Genomic DNA, 14,784 nt, shown 5'->3' with positions numbered 1-14,784 from the left:
CGCCGCCAAACATGCCCTCATAAAACTGAGGGAGACTTGACATCAGAAGAGTTACAGAATGTGTTAAGTGGTGGTGTCCCATCCTTTCAGGTTGTTGGCCTGAGGTAGGACTAAATAGATTTAAATAGTAGAGTAGGGTGGTGTAATTTTGTATTTTTTTTGTGAGTAGTGTTAGATGGTAGGGTATTTACTTATTTTTTCATTCAAAGTATATGGGAGTTGTACTCCAGTCTAGCAGGTGGCGGTAATGCAACATTTTATTGGATGCCAACCGCAGTTAAAGCTCAGCTAAGAAGTAGAGAGCGGCCACTAGAGTATCTGGTCAATATAATATATAAATATATAAAATATCATCTGTGTTCTAGCAGACGTCTCTTTAATGAGTGTGAAATCAAAGACGGTTTAGAAACTCTGGTGGAATCACAGGCTATAGGAGAGTTAGCTAATCTGGCGGTAAACAACGTGCTCAAAAGTTCGTAGCTAGCTATATTTCTGTATTTTGAAGAATTGTCGATTTACCCAGTGGTGTCACTTAACTTAGGCGTCCTGGCTGGGTGTTCAAACTAGAATGGGTCGAAAAGTGCCTGACTAACTAGCTAATGTAGACTGATTTGCCAGCTAGTAGTTAACCCTAGCGGCTAAATTATGATGGACAAAGCCTTCCCTGCAAACAAATTATTTAGCTCGCTAGATGGCTGCAAGAAGCAGTTTTGTTTTAGAAAGATTGGTTAGCAGCGTGTGTTGTTGCTAGCTAGCATTGGCCCTTATACTAAAGATGGTCTCATGAGCTTATCTGTGTTTATACTGTTTGTTCCAACGCGCTTCACCCATCATTATCGCCACCAATTGACGAGGATGTGCAACTGCACTGCAGTCCCCACGAACTTCGGACCTGGGCAGGGCCGTTCGCAGTGTTTTGGTCTTAAATAGCTTCATAAACCCCGTACATTTCTACAATTTCTCTTTTTAAAATGTGATTTAAACCTAACCACACTGCTAACCGTATACTTTCTTTTTTGTTATTGCAATTTTTGCTATTTTGTGGCTGTGGAATCTGACTTTGTTGCTAGAAGCTAGTGGAAACCTAGCTAGTACTTCGGTGGGACGACAGAGTTTGCAAGTACGATATCAGAATGCAGTTAATTTGTTAGCAATTCTAATAATAACAGGTTATTAAGGATGCCCACAGGTTGAATATAAAACATTCATATGAAGATCTGTATTGGCAAGTAAACAATATTGTATAATTGCTGCACTCATATCATTTTTCACTTCCGTGTAGCCATGGCCGATTCTGTAGCAGTAGAGGACCCGAAATTCACTTTACAAGAGGTTCTTGACACTTTTAAGTCATGCCTATCTGAAAACAAAGAAGTATTCCTCGAACATTATGTAGCAGGATGGCTTGGTCTTGTAAGGTAAGTCGTTTAAATCTATGCTAGCCTAGATTCTTAACTAACTAGGTAGCCCTGGGCTAACATTAAACATACAGCTGGCAAATCATTGTGTGCACATAATCTAGTTATATGTACTAAAAAAAAATCTGCTATGTACATTACAGGGATTAACATTAAAGTTAGAATCCTTAGTTGAAACAATAACAAAGCGTAACCCCACCTTTGTTTTGATAAAAAGCTGAGAGATTGGCCTGGAGAAGTGTTACCACAATCAAATTCGTAGAAAGAGCTATTTATACAAGGACTGACCATCCCTGATATCAAAATTATAGTTTGAACAATGTTTTGGGCCTATAGCTACAGTGTTTGTTTACATTGTTTACAAATAAAGTAAAACTAGCTCATGTTTAGGTTCTGATGGGGTACAACAGTTGAACTAAGTTCAGGAGGCATTTATAAGTTATATTCTTCAAGAATCAATGGGTATACATCGTAATTGAATTATAGCATTTAAAAAATGGATGTAGCAACTAAGGACTCTAGCTTTAAGTGTTGCCCTATTGCCTGGGGCAAGTGAAGGGAGTAGTCACACAAGTTGAGCCGGCTCTGAGAGCCGGCTCTGAGATTGCACCATGTTAATAAAAAAAAAAAGACAAAACAACCAAACTGCAAAGAATTCCATTAGCCTAAAACTGATCTTTCTGGTTCCTCACCATTGTTTAAGTGAACGACAGACAATGTATGGTATTTATAGACAGGTTGGTTGTAACAGACGGGGTTGGCGTAGACTGTTGATAACATGTAAACTGTATTTAGTCTCCATGTTTATTGAAAACATACATTTTGACAATGAGCAGTTGTTTCTCAAATATATCTTTACAGTTGTTGGTTAGCTAGCTAGCAAATTTGAGCCATATTGGCATATACATGACATCAGTCAAAACAAGACATGGTATCAATAACAAGCTACGAGCTGAAACGAGCCATCTACGATTTCCCACATGGCAGCTTTTTGTCATTGATGCTTGCTATCTGACCGTTCAGAATCATAAGAACGCACGCCACATCAATGCGCACACATCATTTTCGTGATGTCAGCCAACCCGGGCAAGTTGAGCCTGCACTGAGAGTTTTTTATTTACTGATAACAACACAAATACAAAATCCCAGTACTGATCTTAATTGTTCCTTGATGTCAACCCCTGAAATGATTCTGGTTGTCTCAATATAGAGCCATTTAGCATAAGGAAACATTTGAAGACTCTTCCAATAAAAAAGCTTTTATGTTGTATTAAATGTGTTTATTGTCCTTTGTATCCAGATTCATGAACAGCCTGGGGAGTGTGTTCTCCTTCATCGCCAAGGATGCTGTCAACAAGATCCAAATCCTGATCAACCATCTGAACGGTGAGAATGGGGCCCACTACGTCACCGTCCAGTCTATGGTCAAATACGAACTGGACAACCAACTGGTGGACCTGACTAAGAGAGGCAGCTTCCCCGAGTCCGGCTGCCGCACCCTTCTGAGGCTGCACCGTGCCCTGCGCTGGCTGGAGCTCTTTCTTGAACGTCTGCGCACCAGCACTGAGGAAAGCAAGACCTCCGTCATGTGCTCTGAGGCCTATAATGAGTCCCTCTCCCAACACCATGCATGGATCATCCGCAAGGCTGCCGGTACAGCTTTCTGGGCTCTCCCAGGGCGTGCTACGTTCTTTGATGTGATGAATGTAGGTACCCCAGAGCAGGTAGTGGCCATGCTAGGGGATGCCCTGCCGCTCATCTCTGAGGTGTACCAAGTGACAGAGGACCTCTATGCCCAGAACAATATACTGGACTTGCCCTAGTAGGCAGGAAATACTGTAGTAGTAGTTGCCTGGTGGTCCCAGATCTGTGTGTGTCATCTTGCCAACTCCAATGGAATTGTTTATGAGAGTTGGCAAGACAGCATAAATAGATCTGAGACCACCAGGCTACTGTAGGCATCGTAGTCCAACCAGCACATCAATGCTGGCAAGCCGTGCTGCTCCTTATTGTTTCTTGGTGACAATTTCTGGTGTATAGAGATGGGTGAATTACTGTATGTACATTACATTATTATGTAATAAGGCAGCATTACCCATATATTTATTTCTAATTAGATTTGTGAAATGGGATTTCTATGGCATTCAGTGCTGTTTTTGTGCAACACATCTTTTTGCATTTAAGTCTCTCCTTAATTTGTTTAAATATGCATCAGTTTTTATCGCTCAAAGTAGGTTTTGTATTACGAGAACAGTATGATTTCATTGCGAATGCAATAGCATATTTTTAGGTTGTATGTCTGTCTTGTCTAATCTAAAGATATACATGTCCTTAATTGTCCCCCTACAATGAAATTGGGGGGGGGACTGTGGATCTGTCTCTGTCCGTTATCACGTGTGACGAACGAACGTATTATCTCGGACCGCACTGGCCCAATTTTGACAAATCGACAGCAATTTTGTGGAATGATGCGTCTTGCCATAGAAATCAGGCATTTACAAAATTACAGTGATTATTCAGATGGCGTGACAAAGGAAGTGCAGCCCATTGTTCAGATGGGTTAAATGGAAACTGAAATCTGGAGACTGACTAGGTCTATAACCTTTCACGTAGTCTTAATATTAACTCCTGCAGAATTAAGCATTTCTTGAAGTAAACTGATACACCAAGTTTTACTCTGGAACAGGAGTGGAGAAATATGATTGGTTTATTTCAGCATCTTGAGAGAATGCAAATGTGCAGTCTGTAGAGGTGCTATCTTTATCAGTGTCATAAAAGCTGATAGATGTATATTTTATGTGGTTGAAATACTAAGTCGAATGGAAATCTTATCAGAAACATGTTGGGTTGTTTTCACAGCTTTCTATTTCCTTACAACCGGTTAAACTGATGTCATTTGGACATTCTGCACAGAAAATCTTTCCCATTTTCTTTTGTTCTTGCATTTTCTCCCCGGTCCCTAAATGTCTTTGCTCTGTGAAAGAAGCAGAGATGACAGGGGAGCTTTACCGTTGTCAACTAAATTTAAGCAATCATTCTATCATTTATACAATTCTGGTGAGCAAGGGTTTATTTAGGGTGTGTTTGTAAATTCACTGGCAGTGCCAGAGTGCGCTCTGGGCAATCTTAAATTCAGAGCATTGTCAGATAGTCGGTTCACAAATTCAGAGCGCTTCCCTCTCGGAGCGTTCAGAGTGCACACTGAACGCTTTGGCCGAGAAGTAGGGTTGATCCGAGCATTCTGACCTCACCACGGCACCCAATCTAACTGGCTAAAGTTGGCTAGCTACTTCCAGACACAAATGACAACACCTCACTCTGACCATTTTACTTGGCCCTTGCATAGCTGGTTAGGCTGTTTTCATGTTATCTAGAGCATTGGTGACTAACTGTGCTGCTGGCAACAATTTAATTATATGTTTTTTTTGCTGACGTTTACTGACACACCTTACAAAAAAAGATTGCCGTATAACTGCAGTATGTTGCAAATACTGCACCCAAAATATATATATTTCTTTATAACTGCAGTGTATCTGCAGTTACAGTGCAGTATAACTGCAGTGTATCTGCAGTTATTCTGCAATTACTGCATCCAAAATACCACAGTCAACTATAGTTACTACGCTTTTACTGCAGTTTCAAATCTGTAATCTTTATTTGGAAGAGACCGATCATATTCAACGAGAGTTGTGCATTCTTAAATTCATCAGTTATTCTGCACTCAGGCATACTCAGAGTAGTGCTCTGAAATCTTAGTAGATAGCCAGAGTGAATTTACCAACTCACCCTTAGTGTTCTAGGGCAACATAATGACAGAAGAGAAGGTGCATGTAGGCCTATCTAAATATAGACAAGTTACCTAACAAATAGCCTACCAAAATGTTGGAAATTATAAGCAGGAACATATCTAAATTAGGCACACAAAAAATCCTGCACCTCCTGTCAAAAACGTATTCTGCGGTATGACTGTAGCCTACAGGGCATTTTCTATATTTGCTGGTTAGGGTCAGGTGCGGGCCTCAGATTTTCACTTTAACACATATAGTCAGTGGTTGCGGATGGGTTATTAGCAATTGCGGGTAGGTACGTGACAGGTGAACAAACTTCTGAATCGTGCACCACTATCAGACAAGACTGGCTGATTTTTGAGGAAACTTGGGTGAATGATGAGTCTTGCCCAGTGGCGTTCAGTGCCGTTTAAGATGAGTGAGGACAATTATTTTTCATGAGCATGGCCTTATTTCTATTACAGCATATTGGATGACTCTAATTCATATTCCATTCACCTAGTTCAATGTAACAGCGATAGGTTTAGACTACTACATGATACTCAAATTTTCCCTATACCCATCATGAGGTTGCTACAACCTAGCCTATGAATGAAAGTTTACAACTTAGGTGCGTGCACACGTCGAAAGACATAGGGTGTCTTAATTAGTCCAACAGTTGCAAACGAGTTTCTATTGGACAAATTCAGGTATGTTTGTTTCATTTGATTCCATTTAAGAAACGTTTTTCAACAGAATTGGTTGAATGAATACACCTCTGATAATGTGTAAACACCGTTCACTTTCATAACAGCCACGTTGTATTCCTTCTCGCATCTCCTCTCACCTCTTCCCTTTGTTGTGGACTTCAATGCACAACACATCAGCTGTATGTGACCAGGCGGAAAAAAACCTTTCCAAGCCAAACCGCTACACACAGCCTACATCATTGTCACCATATTAGCTAAAGTAATGTCATAGTCAGCATAGATAATAGAACTAACGCGTTAGTAAACCCGCTAGAGTAATTCAGTAACGCTACAGTGTACGGTCAGTAAGAAGTTACATCAAAGAGGCCCTGGTGGCAATAAATTAGTAATACCAAAAGCTTACCTTGGAGAAAAAAGAAAAAACAACTTGGAGTTCCAGTGTTAGGTTGGAAAGTCATAGCCAGCTAGCTAGCATAGCATCCCTCTGTTTGAGAAGGGTGTTTCAGTAGGCTAAACTAGCCAGCTGCATTTGCTAGCTAAGTGAAACTGAAAGTGGGGAAAAAGGACAATCTTTATTTCTCTCTTGCTTCCCCTTAATTTGTTAAAAACTGTTCCAACTATTGTCTTTCTCTTTGAGTCAACTACTCACCCCATTGTATACACTGCAGTGCTAGCTAGCTGTAGCTTATGCTTTCAGTACTAGATTCATTCTCTGATCCTTTGATTGGGTGGACAACATGTCCTGTTCATGCTGCAAGAGCTCTGATAGGCTGGTGGATGTCCTCTGGGAGTTGTCATAATTACTGTGTAAGTCTATGGAAGGGGGTGAGAACCATGAGCCTCCTAGGTTTTGTATTGAAGTCAATGTACCCAGAGGAGCACGGAAGCTAGCTGTCCACCGGCTATACCATGGAACTATACTACAGAGTGCTGTTGAGGCTACTGTAGACCTTCATTGCAAAATAGTGTTTTAATCAATTATTTGGTGATGTGATTATATTTAGTATAGGTTTATCTAAAAAGGGTAACTTTTTTAATGTTTTACAATTTACATTTTTCTGAAATTCACTGAGGAGGATGGTCCTCCCGTTCATCCTCTGAGGAGCCTCCTCTGGTTTTGCCTTAAAAATCTGTCATTTACAAAATTACACTGATTGGCCCAGGGGGGGGCTGCATCATTCGTGGGGGATGACATGTTTACTGTTGCCTTGTTTGTTTAAAATATGTACCACTTGATCTTACAGTTTGGCATTTTTTCTGTTGACAATGAATGAATGAAATTAAACACTGAGACCTGATAAGTCTAGACTTTGTCTTTGTTCTATTTCTGCAATGATTTATGTTTCTTCATAATTGTGTCATGGTATTATATAACCTAAGAATGAAGATGGATATTAGCGTTAAATCTGGTGCAATGTTTCAAATACAGTTTGCATAATGCAAAACATCTCTGTCTGGAGTACAGTTCCAAAATTACAGAAACTTTCAATAAATTCTCTGGTATTCCCTAAATCTCAGTTGGAGGGAATCAGGAGGGAATACACAGGAAATCCAGAATCCTCTAATCAGGATTTACGAAAAAACAGGGAATTTATTGAAAGTTCCTGAAATCTTGCAACCCTAGTCTGGAGCAGTGTGATTAGAAATGAAATAGATACGACTGATGCTGCACGCTCCTTGACTTGCACCAGGGGGCAGCTTTGTTGATGTGTGAGGCAAGCAGCGTTGTCAAGGTAACTATAGCTGTGTCGGTAACTGTTACGCTGCCTGCTGAAAAAGCTTGAAAACTTCCCTCGAGTGTTGACAAGCAAAAAAAGAGACTGATCTATCAGCTGAAATGCAAGGTATGGTGCATATGTTTGTTAGTGCACGATAAGAATACTATCTGTAATTCTAGTGGCAAGTATGTCCCCTCTTTGTCACCTACTTGGATCGGACAGCTTAGTTAGCTAACGTTAATTTGGTAACGTTAACTGGTCAACAAGGAAATCAAATGGAAGACATTTTCTGTCATTTGCATGTCAAGATTAGTAAACTTTCAAGCTGGCTAGTGCTCTCAAAAAGGGTGGCCAGTCTCCTCCTTAACAGCTACTGGGCATGAAGACTTTTGCGCCAACCCTGATGAGCAGACCGTAACAGAACTTTCAGCAGGGATGTAACAAAAGCCTGCACACCCAGTGGCTCTCCGCAAGAATGCCATTCACAGTGTGACTATGATGAGACAGAGAATGTCACAGAATAGCTATTACATTTATATTTCAGTTCTCTCTTAACTATCTTCCATCTTTTAGAGTTGAGTCACATCTAAAACACTCGACTGCTGTGGAGAAGAATGCATTTGACCAGGCCAAAGTCCTCGAAAGGGCGTAGTCGACCCAACCTGAGCCACACGCCAAACATGGATGTGGCTGACAGCTTCCACAACACACCTCTGATCCCGAAGCCTCCTTCAATGGGCTACGACAGGTCCGGTCGTTGCCTCCGCTCCCGCTCTCGCTCTCAATCCCTCTTCAGGCAGAGCAGCCAGCTGAGCGTGAAACAAGACCCAGACTACCTAGATACGGTTCCCGAGGTACCCTCTCTTCCCTTCCCTTGGAACAAATACAAGCCCCTCCCCTCCATTGAGAAGAAGCCGTCAGAGGAGGGTGTCTCTTTGAGGGGCATGGAGGAGAAGACATCCAAGCTCAGCCTGTCCGACAGCCTCATTGTCCAGGCTCGGCAAGGGCACGGGGAGCATCAGCTGTCCTCAGTGAGGACCCGATCAGTATCCCGGAGCAACCCGGAGATAGGCAACATGTCAGAGGTGCTTTGCAAGGTCTGCCCCACTCCCAACCCTCCGGGCCTCAGCGTGATGGCCACAACCCCAGAGGCAGAAAGCCCACCAGTATTCTCCCCTGGCACTCCTGATCCTTTGAGCTTACTCCTTGCCATCCGGGCTCCGTGTGGTAGGAGGTTTGAGTACCACTTCCTACCCACAGACACCCTACTGACGGTGCTTGCCAGTGCAGAGGCCAGATATGGGGCCAGATATGAGCATGGTTACATTGAGATCGTGGATGGCTACGTTAAGAGTGGTGTGGATAGACCCCTCCGAAGGACATTCATAGACCTGAACATGACTTTGGCCCAATGTGGCATCTTAAATAGATCAGTACTGTGCATCTTTCAGGAGGATATGGACTCTGCCTGAACTCAAGATAGATGACACAGTATAACAAACATTAAAGTAATCTGACAAATAGGCCTATATATATTAACAATGAAGCCATATGTTTTTAGAGGAAAGAGTGCTTGTTTCCATTGTAAAGAGGAGCTTAGGAAGGTGTGTTTTGTATTTAAGGTAAAACAAAACTAGCCTTTTCTCACAGCCACTGTGCCACAGAATAAGCCCAGACAGACATACTTTAGGTAAGTCATCTTTATTACAACCACCATTTAGAAGTGACAAAACCAAAAAAGTGCAGAAAGTATAAGAGAATAGATTCAGCAGAGGCTATTTTAGCTTTCATAGCCAAGGTAAACACTCTAAACTCTTGTTTAGTTCAAGCAGTCCAAAAATAAATCATATTCACCGAGGTACAAAATAAAACAATTCAATGGTGTTTTGCTCAATAAAGCTTTTCCTCTTGAAATAGATCTATTATTTATTCCTAACAACTTAGGTATATTCCATACAATCTTATTTTACTTGGTAAAAGTGACCAACTTCTGTCAGTTGACAGAATAAGCTTGAATGTGACTGAACAAAACTTGTTTCCACTGAAACAACCTCCCGCAATAGATTTGCAGAACCTATTGGGGGAAAAAAATAAAAAATAAATGAGGGAGCAACTGCTCCAATACTTGCCGTATTAATACAATGGAATCTTTGGATTATTGTGAAGCACACATCTAAATTATCAAGAATGTATTTAGTGTTGTGATCCTGAAATGCTTTATATCACTTGAGGATTGTTAGTCTAGACTGATCATGAGTTGCCTGCCTTCTCATTAATAAGGAATTGACATTTCTCCAGTTTGATTACTACTTCCCATTCACTCAACTTCAAATCACATTACCTTCCACTCATATTATTCTATAAGAAAAGGGTTTTTAAGACCAATCAGCACAGCAAACTTCCCCCATTCTAACAATTGCAAAGTCTTGTTTGATTCAATATATTGTATATTGCTAACAACCAATGGCTACCTATACATGCCTCAGAGAGACTTCAAGATCTAGAGGGTCAAATATTAGTTTAGTGCAACCACTCAATAAAAAAAAATATATATAGCAACTGAACACCAACCGTAATGCTAATAGTATCAATATCCTGCTTTTGTCAGATTTTACTTTTCATAGCAGGTTATGAGAATTAGGTTAAGGTTAGGATTCGCTAAAATACAAAAAAATGTCAACTTTTGACATTCATTTGAAAAAAGCTGGATCCCTCCTAGCCTTGACCTCTCTTTGGCATGAACTATTGTCCTGAAAATGCTAAAATGCTTTGCATTTAAGGCATGGCTAACATCTGTAATTTAATGTAAACATTCAAATAAATCCTTAAAGTGACAAGTCCAAAAGCCCAAATGAGTTAGTCCAAACTGCATAAATAGTTGCATTAAATGATTCGTGATCAAGGTTAGCAGCATCTAGTTGCTGATTTTCTCGATTTCATCGAGATCATCAGTGTCAAGCTTGTTGATCTTCTTATCTATGGAAAAAAAAATACAGGAAATTATTAGAACATTGTCTTATAGATCAAAATGTACAACCTTGTGAAGACTTCTAGAAACAGAGTGACGTACTGAAATGTTCCTCGATTTGGTTGAGAATGTTCATGCTGTGTTTGCTGTCAATCATATTGACTGCAAGGCCCCTCTTGCCAAAACGTCCTGTGCGACCAATCCGGTGAAGGTATGTCTCGTTGTCAGCGTTTCCGTCTTTGTCCATGGGCAGGTCAAAATTTATCACCACAGAAACTTGCTCAACATCAATGCCTAGCAATAGAAAGAGAGAAAAAAAACATGCCCGCCCTTAGGCCTATTCAATGTAAAAAAATATATATATAATTAAAAATGAATTAAACACTCATCCTCACCCTCCTACATGGGATAAATGGTACCATTAATCTAGCTTTCAATGACAGTCTTTATACCTCTGGAGCATACGTTGGTGGTCACCAGGACTTTCTCTTTGCCCTCCCTGAAGCGTTCGATGATGGCCGCTCTCTGTTCCACAGTCATCTCCCCACTAAGCAGCGCCACCACATGGCCCTCCTTGGTCAGCTCTGCAGCCAGCCAGCCAGCTGTCCTTCGGGTCTAGAGGCAAAGAAGCCTACTTTATTTCTTTACTTCATTAGTTTATGTACCGTATCAAATCAAATCCCTCAGAGAATTCCTTCAATCCTAGGATAAGTTGAGGACACTCACGTGACAGAAGATCATAGCTTGGGCGATGGTGATGGCGCCGTAGATATTACAGAGTGCTGTAAACTTCTCCTCCTTGTCGCTGCAAAGCACGTAATACTGCTTGATGGTGTCCAGAGTCTCCTCTTCACGTTTCAGCTTGATGACGTTGGGGTCGGGCACAACCCTCTCAGCAAACTTCCACACGGAGTCCTCAAAGGTGGCAGAGAACAGCAGCATCTGACATTCCTTTGGCAACATTCTGAATGGGGGAAAGAAAAGTCCTTAGATAACTAGACTGTTACGCTGTTATTGAGTCAAATAGCATCTGAAAATCATCAGTGGTCATTAAGAGCCCTTTTACAGGTGTCTGTAAACAAAGTTAAATGGCAGCACTCGTGATTACTGGCCTGCAAGACGAACTTGTCTCGTATCACTTAAGTTCTGCTAGATGAGAGTACTGTGCATTTACAACTTTCTATATGGAAAACTCACCTTTGGATGCGGATGCTCTGGTCCTGGTGACCCTGTGTGGCGATCATGACATCAGCCTCGTCCAGGACAAAGACGCTGATCTTCTTGGGGTTGATGATCTTCAGTTTAGAGCACCAGTCCAAGACCGTGCCAGGTGTCCCGATGACAATCTGCTCCTGAAGCTTCGCCCCTCGGTCCACTGCTCAGCACCCAGAGACAAACAGGACAGTTAATGATATTGTTACAATGATGCTTTTCATCAGCATCTTATATTTACAGAACATCAACTCTATAATACACGTGTGGCATTTTCTTCATTGACAGTTATGCTTTCGACATGAAATTTGTGAGAGAGCACTGGCAGTGACAGCATAGGCCTACCATTTCCCCAGTGAAATTAGGCACCCAAACATTACAGGTTGTATTCAAAATAAAAGAGGAATGTTTTGAGACTTACATTTATTGCCACGAATGGCATATGCCAATTTGACCTCAGGATAGAATTTCCCCATCTGCTCAATGACTTTACCAGTCTGCAAAGCTAGCTCGTACGTTGGGGCAATGCAAAGACACTGAGGGGGGAAAATAAGAAGTTTCAGTAATAAGAGGCTTCCATCTACAAAATCAACAAAAAAAGCAACACATTGTGATAGATGTTCTCTAAACTAAGACAATTTCCTGTAACTCTGATCTGTAGGTGCTCTTAATAAAACAACCCATACAAATCCACCTAAAGAGCAAACTCTTTCTGACCTCACTGATTACCTGACCTCTTGAGGTCTAACCTCTCTCATAGCCTGAGTAATGCTAATGGACCATAGCATTGCTGAAGATGGAGATGCCACTCACCTGTGCCCATTTGTTAGTTGGGTCGACATGGCTGAGCATGGCCAGCACGAAGGCAGCTGTTTTACCTGTGCCGGACTGTGATTGGGCAATCAGGTTCTGAGGTCTGTAACCAGAGGGATAATACACGCTGAAGAGAGATTAATGGGGGACTAAAAGGTAGATTCCATTAATTTCACATAAATTCAATCAAACAACTATATTACTGTGTACATAAACAATGGTTAATAACTAGTTTGACTACATCTGACTGAAAGTTGAAATTAAATGTGTAATCTCAGAACACACATCACAACACCTTCAAATGTCCAGAATATCTAGGCTATTTCCTCTATTATCGCCAACAGCATACCACCCTGCATACCACTGCTGGCTTGCTTCTGAAGCTAAGCAGGGTTGGTCCTGGTCAGTCCCTGGATGGGAGACCAGGTGCTGCTGGAAGTGGTGTTGGAGGGCCAATAGGAGGCACTCTTTCCTCTGGTCTAAACAAAGATCCCAATGCCCCAGGGCAGTGATTGGGGACACTGCTCTGTGTAGGGTGCRGTCTTTCGGATGGGACGTTAAACGGGTGTCCTGACTCTCTGAGGTCATTAAAGATCCCATGGCACTTATCGTAAGAGTAGGGGTGTTAACCCCGGTGTCCTGGCTAAATTCCCAATCTGGCCCTCAACCATCACGGTCACCTAATAATCCCCAGTTTACAATTGGCTCATTCATCCCCCTCCTCTCCCCTGTAACTATTCCCCAGGTCGTTGCTGCAAATGAGAACGTGTTCTCAGTCAACTTACCTGGTAAAATAACGGTAAAAAAAAAAAAGGATTTTTTTGTTTGTTGATAAATGGGTACTCACGGCTCTGCCAGCATCATGGGCAGGGCATTCTCCTGGATCTTAGAGGGTCTGTTGAAGCCCATGTCATACACTCCCTTTAGCAGCTTATCTTTCCTGAGATGGATTTACAATTTAAAAAAGCAATGAGGCCATGAAAAGGACAAAATATAATAAAAAGGCTGACCAAACACCACATGATGCCACAAAAAAAAGCAATGTTGCGGATCCTAACTCAGGTTGAAATACACTGTATAATCTAGGCTTCATGTGAGGTGTAAGCAATGGTGAATTTGAAATCAGATATCACTTACAGTCTCAGCTCTTCAAATGTCTTGACCGAGTAAAGAGGAGAGTTGGGATCCCTCTGAAGAACCTCTACTTGATTGGTAGTGTTCACAAGGCTGGTGTGGATCATCTTATTCAACAATGACTGGGCCGCTTTGTCCTCTAAAAGACAAGAGTGACAGGTGAATGACCTGTCCGACTACACTAATTGAATGGAGACATGACAGGGAGATGAGAATAAACCCTAAGAATTCACACCTTTTTCTTCCCCTTCTACATTGGTGCCATTCTCCACTTGCTTTGTGGTACCTGGCAGAAAAACAAAAACTCATCACAAAAATGTAATGGACAATACATAGAAGAATATCAAGAGCAAATGTTTGATTGACATCAGTGATTTTACCCTTTGACTTATTAGGTGCAGCATCACCTCCACCTCGAGGTGGAGATCTTATCACCAAGGAGCCGAACTGGTAAGAGAAACAAAAATGTTTTATTAGTACGCAAATATCTCATCTCAGAATGAAAGTTTTCCCTCATAAAATCTTGGCAAGCAAGTGTCAAATTCGACCAACAACAAAGCCATGACAAACACAGCTACAGTCAATGACAGTGCTTTCAAAAGGTGTGTCACTAAGTGGAACACCACCAGCACATGGTATGCTAAAGTAATAACTCGGCCACAAATTGCCTCAGTTGCAGTTGGCTGGGCTCGCAAACTAGCAGCCTAAAGTTAAATACTTTTCGTAAAGCATAGCTGAGAATATAGCTGTCTAGCTAACTGTACCAAGCTAGCTAAACTTGCTAGCCTATACATTTAAACTTACTGAGTCAGTCGAATATTCCTGTTTATCGACAGCAAGGGCCCAGGAGTCAGTAGCCATTATTAACCTTTAATGTATATTATTTTAGACCAAGTTTAAGAAGTTTTAGATACACAAACGATGCAATCAAGCTGGGCGTCGAAAGAGATACTGCCTGCCAAGCCAAAGAAGCTACTGCTGAAGCGCACCGGCTGTAGCTAACTCAGCTGCACTCATTCCGATGGAAACTCGGAAGTGGAATTC

The 14,784-nt window shown here is 41.5% G+C and overlaps 3 protein-coding genes across 4 annotated transcripts; 2 read left to right on the top strand and 1 right to left on the bottom strand.

The window, feature by feature from the left end:
• Positions 1-362: 362 nt before the first annotated feature.
• LOC111977068 (ceramide-1-phosphate transfer protein) lies at positions 363-7,201 on the top strand. Its single transcript, XM_024006348.2, has 3 exons — positions 363-1,120; positions 1,283-1,418; positions 2,719-7,201. Exons 2-3 carry the CDS (start codon positions 1,285-1,287, stop codon positions 3,239-3,241), a joined length of 657 nt encoding a protein of 218 aa, XP_023862116.1. The 5' UTR covers positions 363-1,120; positions 1,283-1,284; the 3' UTR covers positions 3,242-7,201.
• A 436-nt stretch (positions 7,202-7,637) lies between these two features.
• ubxn10 (UBX domain protein 10) lies at positions 7,638-9,302 on the top strand. Its single transcript, XM_024006665.2, has 2 exons — positions 7,638-7,739; positions 8,187-9,302. The coding sequence occupies exon 2, from the start codon at positions 8,228-8,230 to the stop codon at positions 9,083-9,085; it is 858 nt and encodes a 285-aa protein (XP_023862433.1). The 5' UTR covers positions 7,638-7,739; positions 8,187-8,227; the 3' UTR covers positions 9,086-9,302.
• ddx19a (DEAD-box helicase 19a) lies at positions 9,299-14,784 on the bottom strand. 2 transcript variants are annotated; one of them, XM_070448020.1, is made up of 12 exons: positions 14,545-14,784; positions 14,121-14,187; positions 13,976-14,026; positions 13,744-13,879; positions 13,454-13,546; positions 12,607-12,733; positions 12,215-12,329; positions 11,779-11,956; positions 11,308-11,545; positions 11,034-11,196; positions 10,684-10,875; positions 9,299-10,589 (listed from the first exon to the last, which is right to left on the bottom strand). In XM_070448020.1, the coding sequence occupies exons 1-12, from the start codon at positions 14,599-14,601 to the stop codon at positions 10,528-10,530; spliced, it is 1,479 nt and encodes a 492-aa protein (XP_070304121.1). In that variant the 5' UTR covers positions 14,602-14,784; the 3' UTR covers positions 9,299-10,527. The 2 variants fall into 2 exon arrangements, with proteins under 2 accessions (XP_070304121.1, XP_023862432.1); XM_024006664.2 differs by having other exon boundaries at positions 12,607-12,709; positions 14,545-14,783.

The sequence above is a fragment of the Salvelinus sp. IW2-2015 genome, linkage group LG17 (genome assembly GCF_002910315.2).
Source record: "Salvelinus sp. IW2-2015 linkage group LG17, ASM291031v2, whole genome shotgun sequence".
NCBI classification, from domain to species: Eukaryota; Metazoa; Chordata; class Actinopteri; order Salmoniformes; family Salmonidae; genus Salvelinus; species Salvelinus sp. IW2-2015.
The sequence above is the reverse complement of the archived record's forward strand: the minus strand, read 5'-3'. Positions and strand labels throughout refer to the sequence as shown.